General features: G+C 50.8%; 1 protein-coding gene and 1 pseudogene across 9 annotated transcripts in view; one reads left to right on the top strand and one right to left on the bottom strand.

The window, feature by feature from the left end:
* BEAN1 (brain expressed associated with NEDD4 1) overlaps positions 1 to 17329 on the bottom strand; it is a 39774-nt gene that overhangs the window by 13730 nt on the left and 8715 nt on the right. For 5 of the 9 annotated variants that reach the window (XM_070612049.1, XM_070612051.1, XM_008508967.2 and 2 more), the window contains exon 2: positions 16516 to 16622. In XM_070612049.1, coding sequence (XP_070468150.1) covers positions 16516 to 16540 — 25 coding nt within the window. In that variant the 5' untranslated portion in view covers positions 16541 to 16622. Of the gene's footprint in view, positions 1 to 11357; positions 11478 to 16515; positions 16623 to 17329 lie in introns of all 9 variants that reach the window. The other 4 variants (XM_070612047.1, XM_008508943.2, XM_008508958.2 and 1 more) reach the window with 1 other exon arrangement.
* Positions 5533 to 6108, top strand: LOC139082419 (nuclear envelope phosphatase-regulatory subunit 1 pseudogene; annotated as a pseudogene).

Genomic DNA, 17329 nt, shown 5'->3' with positions numbered 1-17329 from the left:
CACCACAGTCCACCATGCTACCACTCCTGAGCCCATGGCCAGGGCTTCGGCTTGGACTAGGGCTGAGCCAGTGGTCACTCTGCTACTGTATTCTCTCTGATAAAGTACAGGCCTGCAGGCTGTCCAAGCAATGTCACTCTCTTCCTCTCTACCATGTGGCCTCTCACCTTTGAAGCCAAGGGCAGGACCAGTGTCAGGGACATCAGCTCTCCTGGGGGAGGATAAGAGTGTGTGGGGTCCACACTGCTGACAGGGCTCTGGACTTTCCTGTTGAGCGTGTCCCAGCTACTGCAGTGGCTTGGGACACACTGGTCAGCCCATGATCCAAGACAGATGTGCTACCAGACAGCTGCCCATGGTGTGGCTGCAGAGGCCCAGAATGAAAGTGTAGGGCTGAATGTGTGTGTGCATGCCTGCCCTGCTCAGTGCACAGAACTTGCTGCCGAGGTGCCAGCCCTGCAGGGTCACCTTGAAGATGCCCCTCCCTCCACCTGCCTCAGCAGCAGTTGAGAGCTGCGCCCCCTGAGAGTGCCAGGCTCATGACCAGCCAGGCGTGGAGATGGCATCACTCGGGCCGGCAGATGGAGCCAGTTGGTGCAGGCATCAGCCTACAGGGCTGGTTGGGAAATTAATCTTCCAGTCACTGCGACCAGCAGAGGTAGGCGCTGCTTTAAATTATGAGGGGAACCCTTCCAGTTTCGAAATGCAGGGCCCATTTTATCAATAAGATAAATATGACTGCAGAGAAATAACATGATGACAGCCCCCCTTCTCACCTCCCTGTCCCCTGCACCAGCTGTGGCAAGGACAGAGGATGAAGCAAGCTTCGTCTCTATCCTGGATTTTCTTCCCAAGCAGCTTCGACAGAGGTGTCGATGATCAAGAGGAAATTGTACCTCAAAATCCCAGCTCTTCCCTGAGATGTGGCCCTGCCTCCACATAGCAGCATGAATAGCTAGCATCTCCTGACCACCTACTGTGTGTCCAGCACTGTGCTTGGTACTTCTCACATACCGTCTTATTTCATCCTCATGATGGCTTGTATTGGGATCCCCAATTAACAGGTGGGGAAACTGAGCCTCAAAGAGGTTACATAACTTGCCCAAGGTCACACAGGGAGAGACCTGGGTTGGGGGCAGCAGAAGCCCCAGGCTCTTAGCGGAGATGCTGTTCTGTGGCAACCTGGCACCGTGCACTGGGAGCTCGTGTTTTTTGGATCTTGCTAAAGTAAACTTTTCTTCCCCCTAAGCAATGCTCTGCTTCTTCTGGGCCACTTGATATGGAGTCAAAGTTCACCACGACCTACGGCTTCTTCACGGTGAAGGCATATAAACAGCTGAATGTTGCTGAGTTTGGCAGGGCTGGCAGGGGTCAGACTATGAGGGGTCTTGAAGGTCAAATCAAGAGACTGTCCTTTATCCCAAGGGCAAAGAGGAGACATGGAAGAGCATGGTGAGAGTGTTGTAGGAGAGCCCTCTGGCTGCAGAATGGGGCGCAGGGTGGGAGGCAGATGCCTGGTGAGGCGGCTGCTTTCAGGGTCCACATGAGCCTGGAGCTGGCGGGGAGGCGGCTGGGGCCCGGAGCCCCTGCACCACGCAGAGCCGCGCGCCGAGCAGCGCTCAGGTGAAGGCACTTGATGGGCAAGATGCCGATTCAGAGAGGTCCTCCGCCCCTCCAGTTTGGTGTCCTCTGAGCAGGCCTAGTGCCATCCCCGCTCTGCAGATGGGGTCCCAAGGCTCCCTTTGGGTCTGGGGTGTTGCCTGAGTCCCTGCGCCACTGCCGTGCCAGGCAGAAGCCAGCTCTCACGCCTCCAGACTTCTGGTCCAGGGCTGGGACTGGGACCCACAGTTGAGTCAGAAGGCCCTACGTGACCCAGGCCTGCAGGTGGGCTGGGTCTTGGGCTTGCTTGTCTCTGGGCAGATGCCACAGTGACCCCCACTTACAGATGAGGACACTGAGTCTTGGTGAGCTGAAGTTTGCCCACCTAGTTTTGTGGCAGATCTGGGATGTGAACCTAGGCCCGTGTGATAATTCATCAAATAGTGGCACAGAGCAGGGGAAGAGAGCAGGACAGGGTGGGGGTAGGGGTGGAGGTGGGAGAACAAGGTTCTGTTCCTGGTTCCACCACTCACTCACTGTGCACTGTGTGGCCTTGGGCACATCCCCTGCCCTCTCTGGACCTGCTCCTTAACTGCCTGAAGAGACACTTATTCTTGAACAGTTTTCCCTCCAGGGCAGGTGAAGGGTCTCAGAGGGGTGGGGACAGGGTGAGGGCCAGGTGAGCATGGTGGGTGTAAGGGGAGGTGATGAGATCCAGGCCCGTGTCAGGGGCTGAGGTTGGGGCTGGCTCCACTCTGGGGATCCCAGGGAACATGCAGGGCAGGGAAACTGAGGCAGCCCATCGCCACCGAGTCTTTGCTGAGTGTGGTGTGCAGGCAGCTCCCCAGTCACTCCGTCTGGGTGCAGGAAGTGCTCTTTGCAGCCTGAAGCTACCTAAGCAGCACTGATATAGGGAGGGCATCAGACACTGGGGGTGCTGAGCCAACATCTTTAGACCTCCAGTCCTGCCCACTCCCTCAGACATGCCGGCTAGAGGGAGAAGGGGGGCCAAGGACTCGCATCTGACTGATGGCTCTTGTCACAAAAAATTCTGACAGCATTTGTTATGGGTCCACCTGCTTTGCAAGTCTGGCTCAGCAGTGCACGTCCTCCTCCACTGCTGAGCCCACCAGGACGAGGCTGCAAGTCACTGGAGGGAATATGGGGAACAGGATTCAAGCACCACCTTCCTCTGCTCACCACTGGCTGGTCCCAGCCTCCTAGGAGGGATGTGAGAGGGGCTGAGGCAGGGGACATGGCAGGGCAGGCTCGCTCACTTAGGCACTTCTGAGTCTCCTCTCCTGCTTTTTTGGGTGACTTCTCAACCCTTTTGCTGATATCCATTCTCTGGTCACCAGGAGAAATGACGGAGAGATGTCAGAGTGCTGGGGGTGGGTCAGAGACATCCAAACAGAGGGTGCTGGGTCTTGAAGGACAAACCAGCAGAACAAGGTCAGGGGAGGGAGGAAGGAGCATGGGCAGAGCATGGAGGGGTGAGGTCCCAGAGAGCTCAGCAAAGGAGGAGGTGTTCCTGGGGTTAGGCTGTGGGATGTCACCTTAACATTGGGATTATGGGGGTAAGGAAAAGGCTACTTGGTGTTCAGGATTCTTCTTACAATGGGGGTGCATCTCTACAAGAAGTCAGCTAATGTCATGTCAAGGTCCTGACACTTTTTACTTGGCCATTTGTGGCATTAAGAGTGGGGCAGATTATAGTGGAAAGGAGGATTGGAATGGGAAGTCATCCACCTAGTCATCAATCTTCCCTAAATCCACTCAACCAACCAATCATCCATCCTCCCACGTATTTATCTACCTAGGGATCTACTCAGCATCTACTTGATCGATCATCCGTCCATCCATCCATCCATCCATCCATCCATCCATCCACTAACCAATACTCACTAAGTGCTTGGTACATGCCTGGACATGTGCTAGACGATGGGAACATGAATATGAATCAAACTAAAATGAAACTCTCAAGCTATGGAAAGAAGAGGTCTCACACAGGTGCCCCAGTGTTGGGAGGGGAAGTCTTAGTACACCATGGAGCTCCCTGCTCTCACTTCATGCAGAGTAACTCTGCTTCCATTCGTTTTACATAGCAGAGTTAATAGGAGAGTGCTCCACTCCCAAATAGAAGATTTTCAACCACTGCATTAAAACATAACCGAAAAAACATAAGTGACCACCCACAGGCTGTCAATGAGTCTATGAATATAAGATGAAAGTGATTTATTCCACTATTAAGATACATTCTGCCACTTAAATAAACTCACCAAAATTAACTCCCATGTACCTCCACATACCCAAATTCCGTAAGTTTACTGTCTTGTCATCATTCACTAAGGTTTTATCGCTGATTTCATGAATAATTTATTTATTGGCTGGAAAACTCACTGAAACAGAGTCACAGACTACTTTTCCCTATTTCTGCAGAGGAAATAGTGAACTGGCTGCCATTACCGAACCCCACAGCAGAAGTACACCTTCCAACGAACCCACACCAAAAACCTCCCGTTTCTTGCTAGAATCATCACTGGCCCCGGCCTCCTCATTTTCTCTCCTCTTCTGTTACCACCTAGAGTTGGCTCTTAGGCTACTTTCTACAAAGAACAGAATCACTGTGCGTGCTCAGTGAGTATGAATTAGTCAAACTGTGTTGAGAAGCAGATGCTGGGGGCCTGTCTCGGCCCACCCATCAGGTAGAGGATTAGCTCCCATATCCTAGCTTGCATTATGAGACTCAAAATCACGGCTTGGAAAAATGACCATTTACTGCGACGTGGACTTTCCAGGAAGTACATGAATAATTGATACACAAAATGTTAAATTCATGAATGCTGCAAATTATCATCAGCTATCCCCTCCACAAGCTGGACCAGCCTAGAGCTGTATTCCTGGGCCGCAGTGGCTGAGCCCGCTTCCCAAGTACTGTCTTCCTCAAGTTTGGCTTTGGCCTTTTGCTTTTGTGGGTTCTGATTCTGGAACATGTTAAAGGCGATGGGACTTTGTCTTCCACTCCACAGAGGTTCCCTCAGCTCCCAGAATTTACAAGGGCACATGGGAAACCAGCACCAGGGCAGCAGCATATTAAAAATAATATACCATAAGTAGAGAGGGCTTATTTCAGGAATGCAAGAATGGTTTCAGATCAGGAAATCTATAAACATAATCTATCACTTCAGTAAGTAGGACGAGAAAAACTAGTAGACTAGACAAAGACAGATACTTCTTGGCCATAATAAATCCTGATGATCTCAATCAACTGTCAACATCACACTGAACCATGGAGCTTTGGAAGATTTCTTAGCATGTGGTTCATGGAACATGGATTCCTAAAAACATTATGGGGTATTTGGGACAAGCCCTTTATCCCTATAACCTCCAAGACTGCCTTGCAGCCCTGAGATGTCTTGGGACCCAAATGGACCCCAGTCCCAGGCCTTTTATTCACCAACATTCGGTATCCTGAGAAGGTGGGTGGCCCTAGGGTCCTTTCGGATAAGGGTCACTCCTTAGCCACCTTCCTCAGGGGGAAGTCCAGAACTCCTCCAACAGAGCCGATCTGCATCTTGTCCTAGGCTCTGGCTAAGTAAGACACAGACGGTCATGGGTTCAAATCCTGGCTCTGCCTCTTGCAGGCAGTACCCACTGAGCCTCTGTCACTTCATCTGTAAAATGGGAATGGCAGTCTCTGCTATGAACTAATCAGAGCACACTGCCTGGCAGGATGCTTGGCACACAGTAGGTGCTCAACAGATGACGATTAAACCTTAAAATCTTAAAAATATCCCCTATACATAGATCTAAACGTGAAAGGCAAAACAGTAAAGCTTCAAGTGGAAAACACTGGAGAACATCTTCCCGACCTTGGACTACTTAAACAGGATATAAAGGTACCAACCGTAAAAAAAAATTGATACCAAAATAATGGTGGGAGTTTAGGCTTCAAGGTGGGCAGGGGGCCATGGTTCTGCACAGGGACGGGACTGAGATGTGAACTGGGTCAAGGCCATGGCTGGAGCAAGCGGAAGGTTTCGAAAGACCTTCTAAATATATTCATCATTTGTACCCTGCCTTGGGACAGTGGAGAATGCTTCTCATGGAGGTATCTGTCCAGGTGCCTGGAACTGGCTAATAGATCCTGAGACACAAAAGGGTCCTTTTCCCCCATCTTTATGGAATCATCCATTTTTTTCATGATTAGCTGTTTCACTCTGATAGGCTTGTTCTTTGCGAGATACCCAAGAGAGCAGCTGCACCATCTATTACAGCGGTTCAATGTCAAACAGTATTAATATGTCTTGGGATGATACAGGAAAACTAATTTTGAAACCTAGGCCTCATGTTCAGTGAAGGGATCTAGAACAACCTTTCTTCAAATAAGTGATAAGTAAAAAGCCCCACAGGATTCCTTTTCAGTTGGAAAAATGCAAGTCTTAGCAGCAGCTGACAGGAAATGTGCGCTATTTTCCCGGGCTGTCTTTTGATGCTGACTCACATTACCATGCCTTTGGTACCTCCGATTACCTAGGTTTCAGTATTAGTGTCGCTTCAGTACTTCCGACCCTGCAAAGATTTTTGCAGTTGAAGTACAGGTTTTGGTTACTGAGTTAAACTGAGACCCTCATGCAGTTTTGTAATACGTTTTTGCACTCTAACTCAAAGCCAATGTTGAACAGAAGGAAAATATCGTGCGTACCTTTCTCCTTCTGAACGTGTCCCATCAGCTTCCCATCCCCATGGCTCTTGTCATAAGACAACGGTGTGTAGCTGGACCTTTCATTCTTGTGCACCTAATAATAAACCCTACTGGAGGAGAGGCACTGGATGCGCTTCAGATTGAGCAGAAATCGATATTGAAATGACAGGTAAACATTTGTTAAACTAGCTACTGAACCTCAGCCACTATTGTGATTAAACTCTTTAGTTCGGGGTTTTTATTTAATGATCAATAGAATTTATATTTTAAAAGAACTCAAAGAACACGCCACAGCTTTCTGAATACACACATTTAGTTAGAAATTACATACTGTCTAAGAATTTGATAGTCATGTTGTTTTAGATAATTGGATTTTATGCTTGGTAGATATGCCAGGGCGCTAGTATCGCGCAGGTGTAATTGATCATCCTACTTCCTCATCAGGATAACATGGGAGAACGCCGCAGCGCTACAATTTTCACTGTTCAGAGTGTTGGCGACATACTGTGCATGTATAATAGCCATATGACTCTAATAATCCTTAAACTATTGGGATCCCTGTTGATATTTTAGTGTTGGAGGTATCTTTTTACCTTGAAAAAAAATAAGCGATTTTTGAAAATGTTTAAATTATTTCATGAGCAGTCTTTTAAATTTCGTTTAACCTAAAACCTGAAATTTCAATAATAAACAAAAACTCTTTAACAAGACTGCCACCCAACTTAAAAGGTGTCTACCTTGGCTTTCACGTTTATAAAATTTTATTCTTTGAAGCGCAATGATCAAATCCTCTGCTCTGGAAAAGTACAAGAGGGTATTCCATAATCTCATGTTCTGTATCATTTTATTTTCTATCAATTTTGAAGTTAAATATGAATAAAGTAAATAATTATATACAAAAACCAAAAAAATACTTTATATAGAAAAAAATCAAGACTATCTGTTAATCCAAAGACACCATTACGAAAGTGAAAAGGCAATCCACAAAGGAGAAGGTTTTTGCAATAATACATCCAGCAGAGGACTTGCATTCAGAATATATAAAGAACTCCTAGAAATCAATAATTGAAAGACCCAATAGAAAAACGGGCAAAAGACTCAAACCATCACTTCACAAAAGAGGATACCCAAGGTGCTAAACTACATTTAATAACCAGAGAAATGAAAATGAAAGCCACAAGGTGAGATCTCTACTACCCACCAGAGTGGCTAACATGAAAAAAATCCGGACAATACCAAGTGTTGATGCGGATATAGAGCAACTAGAACTCTCAGACGTTGCTGGTGGGAGGATGTGTTAGTACGGCCACTCTGGAAAACTGTTTACCTCTATCTCTTAAAGTCCAACATAAGGATACCCTATAACCCAGAAATTCCACTCCTAGGCAGAATGCATTCTCCAAGGGAAATGCATCCATGTGTTCACCACAAGCCAGGCACTAGAACTATGCCGTCCAATATGGTAGCCACTAGCTACATGGAGCTACCTTAATTAATTAAAACAAAACAAAATGAAAAATTCAGTTCCTCAGTTGCACTAGCCACATTTCAGGTGCTCCAGAGCTAGATGTGGCTGTCAGAGTGGACAGTGAAGATACAGAACATTTTCATTATCGCGGAAAGTTCTATTGGCTAGCACTGTACTAGATCGTTCACAGCAACACTATTCATTCATGGCCCCAAAGTGAAGACAACTCAAATGTCCATTAAAGTAGAATGGATAAGTTATTTGTGGCATATTCACACAATGGAATACTATATAGTGATGAGAATAAATGATCTACAATTATACGCAATACCATGGGTGACTCTCACAACAGAATGTTAAGCAAAAGAAGCCAGACAAGAAGAACATATGGCATGATTCCATAAATATAAAGTTCAAAAAGAGGCAAAACTCATTTACGGGGATGGAAGTCGAGACAATGGTTGCTTTTGGCATGGGGTAGTGACTGGAAGAGCACATGGGAGGAATTCTAGGTAATGATGTATTTCTTTTTCTTTTTTTGAGGAAGATGAGCCCTGAGCTAACATCTGCCACCAATCCTCCTCTTTTTGCTGAGGAAGACTGGCCCTGAGCTAACATCCATGCCCATCTTCCTCTACTTTATATGTGGGACACTTGCCACGGCGTGGGTTGATAAGCGGTGTGTAAGTCCATGCCCGGGATCTGAACCGGTGAACCCTGGGCTGCTGAAGTGGAGCATGCAAACTTAACTGGTATGCCACGGGGCCAGCCTCAATGATGTGTCTCTTGATCTGAGTGTGTTCAATTTGTGAAAATTCATTGAGCTGTACACTGATGATCTGTGTATCTTTCTGTGTGCATGTTACATGTAGTGGTGTGCCGATAAACTAGCTTTCCAAAGAAAAATAGAAAGAAAGAAAAAAGAAAAATCCCTGATTTGTAGTGTTTGCCAATTTCCACAGTGTAAATACTCCCATCATGGTAGAGTTTAAGCTGGTTACCAATGGTTTAACAATGGTTCACAAAACTCCCTAACTGTTGACTCTTGTCAGCTGGTATTTCTACTAAACAAACAAAACCCCAACTCTAGAAAATCTGCAGAAAAGGAATTCCTCAGTTCTCACTCCAGATGTTCAGTGTCCTGGTGTCGGGACCCAAGGGGAAAGCCTGCAGTGGGCTGGGGTGGGGGGTGGGGAGGGTTTGCTGCCCTGACTGTCCACTGCCTCCAACCAAGGCTGAGGGGGGACCAGGCTGTGACAGCCATTGTCCTTTTAAAGACATAGCTTGGGTCAGTTTTCCTTTCAAAAGAGGGCTGCTCTCTCTCTGCATCTTCACTGAGAACAGGGCAGCCGGCTCCATTTGAAAGAGCACTTTATGCGGAGTCAGGCTGGGAGCCTCACAGTTTCAGCCCCAAACACACTGTGAGGCCTGGTCCAGCCTCCCTCCGCATGTCAGTTTCTGCATCTGCGGCGTGAGGCAGTTGGGGAAGAGACCCAGGGTAAGTCCCGTAGGGTCAGCAGATGACCTCTTACATCCAGTCTACAGGGTAGGGAGAATCCGTTTTCTTGAGTTACCCCATCAGGTGCCTGTGATGGGGTTCTGCGAACAGCTGGCACCTGGCCACCCCTGAGGAAGGCCTGTCTAATGAAGGTGGGCCGTGGGCCAGGTCCCCTCTCAACGCCAGCCTGGGGCTAGCTGGGAGGGAGGAGAGGAGACACGACCTCCCCTCAGAGCAGTGGCGGGAGGACCCTCAGGGAGGAGCCTGCAGGGAGGAGCCTCAGGGAGGATTGAGTGAGTTCTGCAGCTCTCACGGTGGCATTAAAGAGCCAGAGGAAGAGAAGAACAATCTTTTTGAATAGCTCTGTGCTCACCAATCTCTCACGGTCACACTGGAAGCTGGGTCTCATTATCCCATTTTATAGGTGAATAAACAGACGCTTGGGCAATTTAAATGCATTAGCTCTGATGGTTTTTGAATCTGGGTCTTTCAGCTCTGGCTGTTTTTACTGCATTAGGCTACATCCACCCCCAATCCCTACTCTTAGCCCCATTCCTAGGCGAGACAAGTATCATCCAGGGGCTGGAGAGCCTGGCATACAGGCAGAGGAAAGCTCTGGAATGACTCTCTCGAGCAAGGCCTGGAGGTCACCTACAGACATGGAGTCCAGGTGGGCTCAGGTGGGCAGAGGGAGCAGCCCCTGGAAGCTGATGCTTTGGGGACGAATGGGGGACATGGTGCTTTAAAAGCAGAGAGAAGCAAGTAGAAGGAACTCTGGGAGGTGAAAATGTCCTCAAGCTCCCAGAGGGGCCAGTGTGGCCAGTGCCCTGGGCTTGGACCCTGAAGCCCTGCTTTTGAATCCTGTTTCCTCCTCCAGTGGTCCCTGGGTCCACAGGGCATGGGACTTCTCTCTTGGGGCCTCTCTCTCCTGTCTGGGAAGCATGCAGGCCTGCACACTTCTGTGGTGACATCGTGGAGGACGACCAGCCTTGCCCAATCAGTGCAGCTGAGTTTCGGGGTAGCTACTCTAGGGCAGCCCTTGGCCGAGAAATGGCCATGTCCTCACACATTCCTGCTTGCAGGTAAATCCTCCCCAGTGCACGTGGCTTTGGGACGCCGTGGGTGACAGCTCTGGGGAGCATGCTTCCCTTGGCAAGATTTCTAGATACAGAAACCATTTTGCCCTCCACCAACCCAAAGCTCAGTCTCTAGATCCGCCCGTTCCCCACACTCTCTGGTTGCAGCAGAAGAGGCTGGAGGGGGACAAGATGGAGATAAAGGGACAGGAGGCCAGGACGGTGGCCCAGGTGGCGATGATGGTGTCTTTGGTCCAGGAGTTAGTGGTGGAGGTGGCAAGATGGGGTCAGATTTGAAGATGAAACTGTTAGGATTTTCAGATTAATTGGATTTGGGGTGAATGAGAAGGAGAAAAAGTGACAAAGTTTGAGGCCTGAGCATTTGGGAGGACTGAGCTGCCACTTACTGAGAGGGAGAAGATGAGGGGCAGGTTTGGTGGGGGACCCAGCCGAGATTTAAGGTTTGGACAGGTGACATCTGAGATGCCCTGTAGACACTGTGTGGAGATACAGGGCAGACAGCTGGATATATGAGTCTGGAGTTCAGGGAGAGTAGAGTCTGGAGGTGTAAATTTGGGGACTGTCAGTGTATGGATGCTGCTCAGTAACACGAGGCTGGGTGACATCACCCAGGGTGCTCACTGCCAGGGGATGGTGAAATGCAAAAACTGTGCCAGCTGGGACCGCTCCGCAAAAGCCGGGAGTACCGCTACTGTTATTATTACTATACTAAGTGCTCAAGCCGATGCTGATGTCCTCTTGCCAGGGACACTGATATAAAATGACTGTGCCTGGAAGATTAGCTATCAGACGCCGAGCGCCTGCTACAGTCAGACTCTGTGCTAGACTGGATGACCCTGAGGAGGGGCAGCCAGGATGTTCACAGGCCATGACGTCCTGCCCCAGAGTGGACTCTCCATTCAAGGGCTGGGGGTGAAGGGTGGACCTGACTCCACCCTTGTCCTTTTGTCCAGCTGCAGGTAACCAAAAGTGAGCCCTGGAAAGACTCACCTGGAATGTATCCCTGGCCCCACCATTTTCTAGCTGTGTCACTTAGATTAGTTTCTTCATGTCCTTGAGCCTCAGTTTCCTCGTGCGTGGAATGGGCACACTGACCCCTCTCTTGAAGAGCTGTTTCAAGGAAGCAAGGAGGCCACGTAAAGAAATGCTCTTAAGGCCTTGGAATCCCTTTACAATGTGATATACAATGTGATATTTTAAATGTGATTATCTCATTTGATCCTCACAGCAACCCTCTGACATGGATATTCTTATCAACTCCTGTTTTACAAAAAAGGAAACTGAGGCTCAGAGAAATGACCAGCTGAAGTCACTCCTTCTTTTCCCTTGCCCACTCCAAAGTCAGACCTCAGCAGGGAATGGACAAGGGTTTCATTTCCCAGGGTAGTGCCTACATGTGTTTACAGAGAGTCTGAGGTTGTATCCAGGCTCAGTAGGAAAGAGTGCTGCAATTGATTAGCAATGTCTGCTTTGAGTACAGAAGTGGTAAATGGTGTACTGCGTCCCCTCATTTGCCCTCCTTGCCTTCAAGTCCTTCCTTCTGTTGATGGCTAAGTCTCTGAAGAGGCAATGGTTACAATGAGCAGAGCAGAAAACAGTAGTATGTGGTCCAAACCCCAAATTCATCTCCGAAGTCCCCATCTTTCTCCATTTTTCCCACTCTATCACCAAAGACTTGAGTAATATTAAGCTGTGTAGAGAGAGGGTGGTCAAAAGGACAAGACTTTCAAGTTTCTTGAGCATCTTCTCAGTGCCTGGCACCCAGCTAGATTCTCCTTGTGGCATGTCAAATCTGAGCATCAAACCAAAAGGCTAGTTCAACCATTTCCATCTCACAGACCAGCAAAGTGACGTTTCCAGATATTAAGTAGCTTGCTCCAGATCACACAGCTGGGAAGTGTCAGCAAGAGCTGTATCCAAACCCAGGCACTGTCTACCAAACCACATCGACTCTGAGGGAGACCCCAGCCCACCCGGAGGCTCTGCCAGGCTGCGATTCCAGGCAGCCTGGGTTCTTAGCAAAGAAAAGCCCCACCTGACTTCTCTATGGATCAACGGATACCACTTTCTGTCCTCCTTCCTGCTTTGCTATAGGCTCAGTATCCCCTGGGGACCCAAAGCCCCTCCTCTCTCAGATCTGTTCCCCAACGCCAGAGGGAGGCAGGCCACCCCCATGGCACAAGGAGCTCCCTGGAGCTGCCGTCTGCTGGTGGAGAAGAAGAGGTTGTGAAGCATCTGTTCTTGGATCCTGCGTCCTGGGGAATCCTGGGCCACCCTGCCCAGCTGGGGCCAGATGGAGAAGGCTCCCACGCCTCCAGCCTTCCCAAGCAGCCAGGCTGGTCCTCCTCCTCCTTGCTAGTGCTTACGGCTGGAAAATGGCTCACAGGCCTGGCACTTGCAGGCAGAAGACCCGACTTCCCTCTCGCAGCCACGTGGCCAAAACCCCTCTGGGCTTCCCTGGGCCAGGGGTTCCCCTGCCTTCCCCCTCCCTGTTCTTGCCTCCTCTCTCTGCCTTGGTCTTCTCACTTGGTTGGGAGGGGACGATGAGGTCTGCTGGGGCTGTCTCTAGGAGAGGCTGATGAGCTGAAATGCCTGGGAGGTGAGATGGGGTGGGGGATGCTGGGGGTGTGGGCGGTGCCAGGGAGGAGTCTGCCTAGCCTGGTCTGATTAACGCCCACCTGACTCCTGAGAGGCCAGGGGACGGTCCCACTTCACCCAGTGTCTGAAGCTGTGCAAGCCAGGCAGACCGGTGCCTGCTGCCCTGCTCCCCACTGCCCGGTCCACCTTCTCAGCTCCTTCCGCGACCTCCTGACATCTGACTCCCGGGGCAGGGTCTTGCTCCTCGGAAAATTTGGGGCTTGTTTTTCCTTCTGGGGACTTTTCTTTTTACCCTTCTCAACTGGTGGGGGGGCTGGAGGTGTAGAACCCAAAGAGGAACAAGCTTTGGCTCCTACCCTCAGTTTTTCAGGTTTTAACAGGCTTTGGGATCATATGTACTGACGGCACAGGATGCCTTTGTGAACTACGAGAGTTGAAGCAGTTCCCTGTTAGGTGTCTAAATTCGCGGAGCAGGAAAGGATGTGTTAAAAGAGAGGGCGTGTGGCCTCGGCAGGGCCCTCCTGGGACTTCTTGTTCCGTTCCTCAGGGTGTTCCCATGTCAGGTGTCTTCTGGACGGCTGGAGCGCTCGTGGTTCTGCGTCCCTTCCAGAACCTGTGTGAGAGCCTCTGGTCTGCGAGCCCAGGAGGCTGCCTACGGGCATCTCTTCATCTCGAGTCCCTCACTTGCCCGGTTGTTCAGTAAACATTTATGAGGCAGTGATTTCCAGGCTGGGTCTGACAAGGGGGCCTGGATTGGGGTGAAGTCAGGATGGAGATCTAATTCGGAAACCCCCGGGGGGGCTCCTGGGTGGTTGGCAGTAACGGGTGTGTGGGACGGGAGTTGAGGGTCACTCCCAGATTTCTGGCCTAGGGACTGAGCGGATGGTGGTGCCCTAAACCAACAGAGCAAAGTCAAGCAAAGCCAGCCTGGAGGGGAAGGCAAAGAGTCCAGTTTGGGCCGGGCTGGCTCTGAGGCGCGGGGGTGAGGACCGCCCAGGAGAGAGGCAGCAGAAGGCAGAGGAAGGAATCGGGTGGGAGAGAGGCTTGGGAGCTGCCGGCCTAGAGGCTGCAGCTGAAAGCAGACTGAGGACGAGGAGTCCCGGAGTGTTCGGGCGAGAAGTCCAGGGGCGGGGTTGGAGCCCTGGGGCCCCAGTGTTCCCTCAGCGTCAGAGGAGACGGTGAACAGATGGCCGGACGGCCAGAAGGGCTGCAGGAGAGCGAGGAGGGCTCCGAGTCAGGGAACCCAAGAAGTCATCAGGAGAGTGAAGTGACCACAGGGTCATATGCAGCTGAGAACTGGAAAGGCTGGGATGGATTTAATGACACAGACGTCAATGAGGTGTTGGGGTGGGGGTGCCGAAGTAGGGGACAGGGAGCACTTCTCAGACAAGTTCGGAGAAAAGGGGAGGAGCTGGACCGGACAACATGAGAAACCCCAGCAGAGGAGGAGAAAGATGGAGGAAGGGGTGAGCTGGGACAGCCCCACAGCCCCCGGCCTGCCACTGCCTAGGTCCCCTTCTCTCAATGAAACCTCAGCAGACCCCAGCCTGGATATGGATACAAGCAGAGCTGCTCTGGCTGAAGCAACAGGTGGGGGAAGGCGGGGGGGTGCCTGGGGCTCTGCCTGCCTGGGCTCCTCTCACCCTCCTAGGAGCCTCACAACAGCTCTGAGCTCCTGGAACCATCGGGCTGACTACCCTTTGTTTTAGAGATGAGGGCTGGCTGGCCAAAGCCCCAGAGAGAATCTGGTGGCAAAGTCAGGAGCTTCAACTTCCCCCCGATCCACTGCCTCCAGCTCCTCATCCAGAGCGTTCGACCATACATTTATTCACTCAACAAACATTTACTGAATGCCTACTGCATGCCAGGCACCAGGCCTGTAGTGGGAGGGGGCACTTCAGAGATGTGCAGGAATTGCTTCTGAACAGCCCAGAATATTGATGCCCACACCCTGGAGTCCTCAAGAGGTACATATGCAGAGGGCTGTCCTGGGGCCATGGCCTCTATTACTGCAGACAGACAGGGCTCCAAAGGGCCTGGCTTGACCCCGGAAGGTTCTGGAAAGCCCTCCACACTCATCAGCCCCAGCCTTTTCCACCCCAGCTGTTCATAGGGGTGAGGACACGACCACCCCAGCCCTCTGTGGGGCTGTGTCCCTGGGCTCCGACGTGCTCTGATGGCAGCCTTCTCACCCACCTGGGACCTGGGCTTTGATTTCCTGATTAGCCAGAACAGCAGCCACAGTGACAACAGTAACAATAGCGTATCAAGCTTGTACTATCCATCAGAAATGCTCCTATTAGCTCTAACCTGTGCCCTCCTTGGCTACCCACAGCAGCCAGCAGCCACCCCCCCCAAACACCACTCTTCACACAATGAACCACCCTGCCACCTTAGTCCTCAGCCTGCCTGGTCGTCATCCCACCCAGACGGGATGTGCCAGCTCCCCCTACCCCTCACTGCAGCAGCCCCTTGATGTTCAAAGATTTAATAATTGGGGTTTTGACTATTTGGACGAGAGGCCCCCCCAAGCCCAAGATGCATGACATGCAACCGATGGTACGAATCTGAACAGACACTGGTGAGTCGGGGTGAGGAATTCGCCAGAGGAGCGTGGGAGAGGGGAGATGACAAGGGGATAAAGGGGGTCTAAGGTTGGGTCCTGATTTCACACAGACTCACAGTCCCAACTCATCAAGGAGAAGGGATAGGGAGGTTAAGCATGTCCTCCCAAAGTTCAGCAAGTGATGCTGGTTTTGGTGGGCTCAGGGGACATCACGGGAGGAGGAAGGTGGTTGCCATGGAGAGATGTGAAGGGTACCCAGGGGTTAGGGTGGTAGCATGAGTTGGTGAAGGTAGGGCTGGTGGAGACTAGAGGAATCAGCCAAAGGGGGCTGCAGCCTTGAGCCCGAGGGGGGCTCCTGACTGAGTCCATCGCCTGGACTTGTGGGCGTCAGGGAGCCATGAGAAGAATGTTATGTGCAACATCACGTAATGGCTTCATTAGAGGAAATGAATTAGTAAATGAGGGGCTTCATGGTGGGCATGCTCCGGGAAGGGTTTCCTCAGGACAGACAACTCAAAGGAGTGTGTTCTATGGGGCACTGATCCCGTGAGACGTCCTTGTGGTCAGTTAAGTCTGTGAAGACCACTAGGCTATCTCTTTCCTGTGGGAGCCTCACAACACACATTACTACATTAAAGGCTCTGAAAAGTCCTGCAGTAGCAGAATGTAACTTGTCTCACTTAGCATTTCCCACACTCATTTGGCCATGAAATTTTTTTTTAAAGTAACCCCATTAATATCCCTGGGAGGAACCCCAATCCACACTTTGGGAAGTGCTGATACAGAAGGATTGGCAAAACGTCTCTTGCAGACGTCAGGGGTCTTCTGTGTCGCCCTCCACCCGTCATATCACATCAGCCCCTGATCAGACCCGTGGAGCTCTTTGGCCCAACATCCTAGAGACATTCTCTGCAAGCCCGACTCCAGGCTCTGCCCTCGCCTGACCCCGCGCCACGGAAGTTTGCGGGGGAGGGGGAGACTTACAGGGGCAGGGGCGTTTGAAGGACATGTAATCCTTGGAGCAGAACAGCGGAGCCAGCCTGCCCACGTGTACAGCTCTGACTCCTCGAAGGAAAGGACTCTCCGCTCACCTGCAGAGACACAAACAGGCAGGTGATGGGGGCGCCCGGGTGGCACCCCGACCCTGCAGGCTGGGCACTCGTGTCCCCTGGGCTGTCAACCTCGGGGGAGAGGATGGTGACTTTGAGAGCATGTTTCCACTCTGGGCGGGGGCCTGGGGGAGCTCTGGGCCGCGGAATATGGAGGGGCCGGCGCAGGGGTAGGGCACATTTGTACGGGGGTCCCCGTGGTGGGTGGAGGGGGGCATCTCTCTCCTGGGTGGACCCCTGAATGGGAATGAGAGATGCCACAGAGTTCTGTCTCATGAACCCATGAGATCCCACTGCCTCGGACAACCACAAGGGACCATGACATTCCAAGCATCTTATGACTATCGGGACTAGAAGGACCCTTAAAGATCAGCCCAATATTCTCATTTCACAGAAGGGGAAACTGAGGCCTGAAGAGGGTGAGGGGCCAGTTCAATATCCCACAGCTGGCTTTAGAAGGGTGTTCATAGATGCCTAGTTCAAACCATATTATTATTACTATTGTCCCAACGACTTTAAGAGAAGGATGCTCTATTCATTCTCATTTTATAAATAAGGAAGTTGAGGTTCAGAGAGGTTATGTAGCTTTTCCAAGGTCACACAGCTTCTAATTACAGGCTGGGACTAGAAGCCAGGTTTGTTTGACTCCAAAGCCCACACTGTCAGCCAGCACACTCCCTTAGAAGATA

This window comes from Equus przewalskii, chromosome 3 (genome assembly GCF_037783145.1).
Source record: "Equus przewalskii isolate Varuska chromosome 3, EquPr2, whole genome shotgun sequence".
In the NCBI taxonomy this organism is placed as follows: domain Eukaryota; kingdom Metazoa; phylum Chordata; class Mammalia; order Perissodactyla; family Equidae; genus Equus; species Equus przewalskii.
This window is presented reverse-complemented; position numbering and strand designations above follow the sequence as displayed.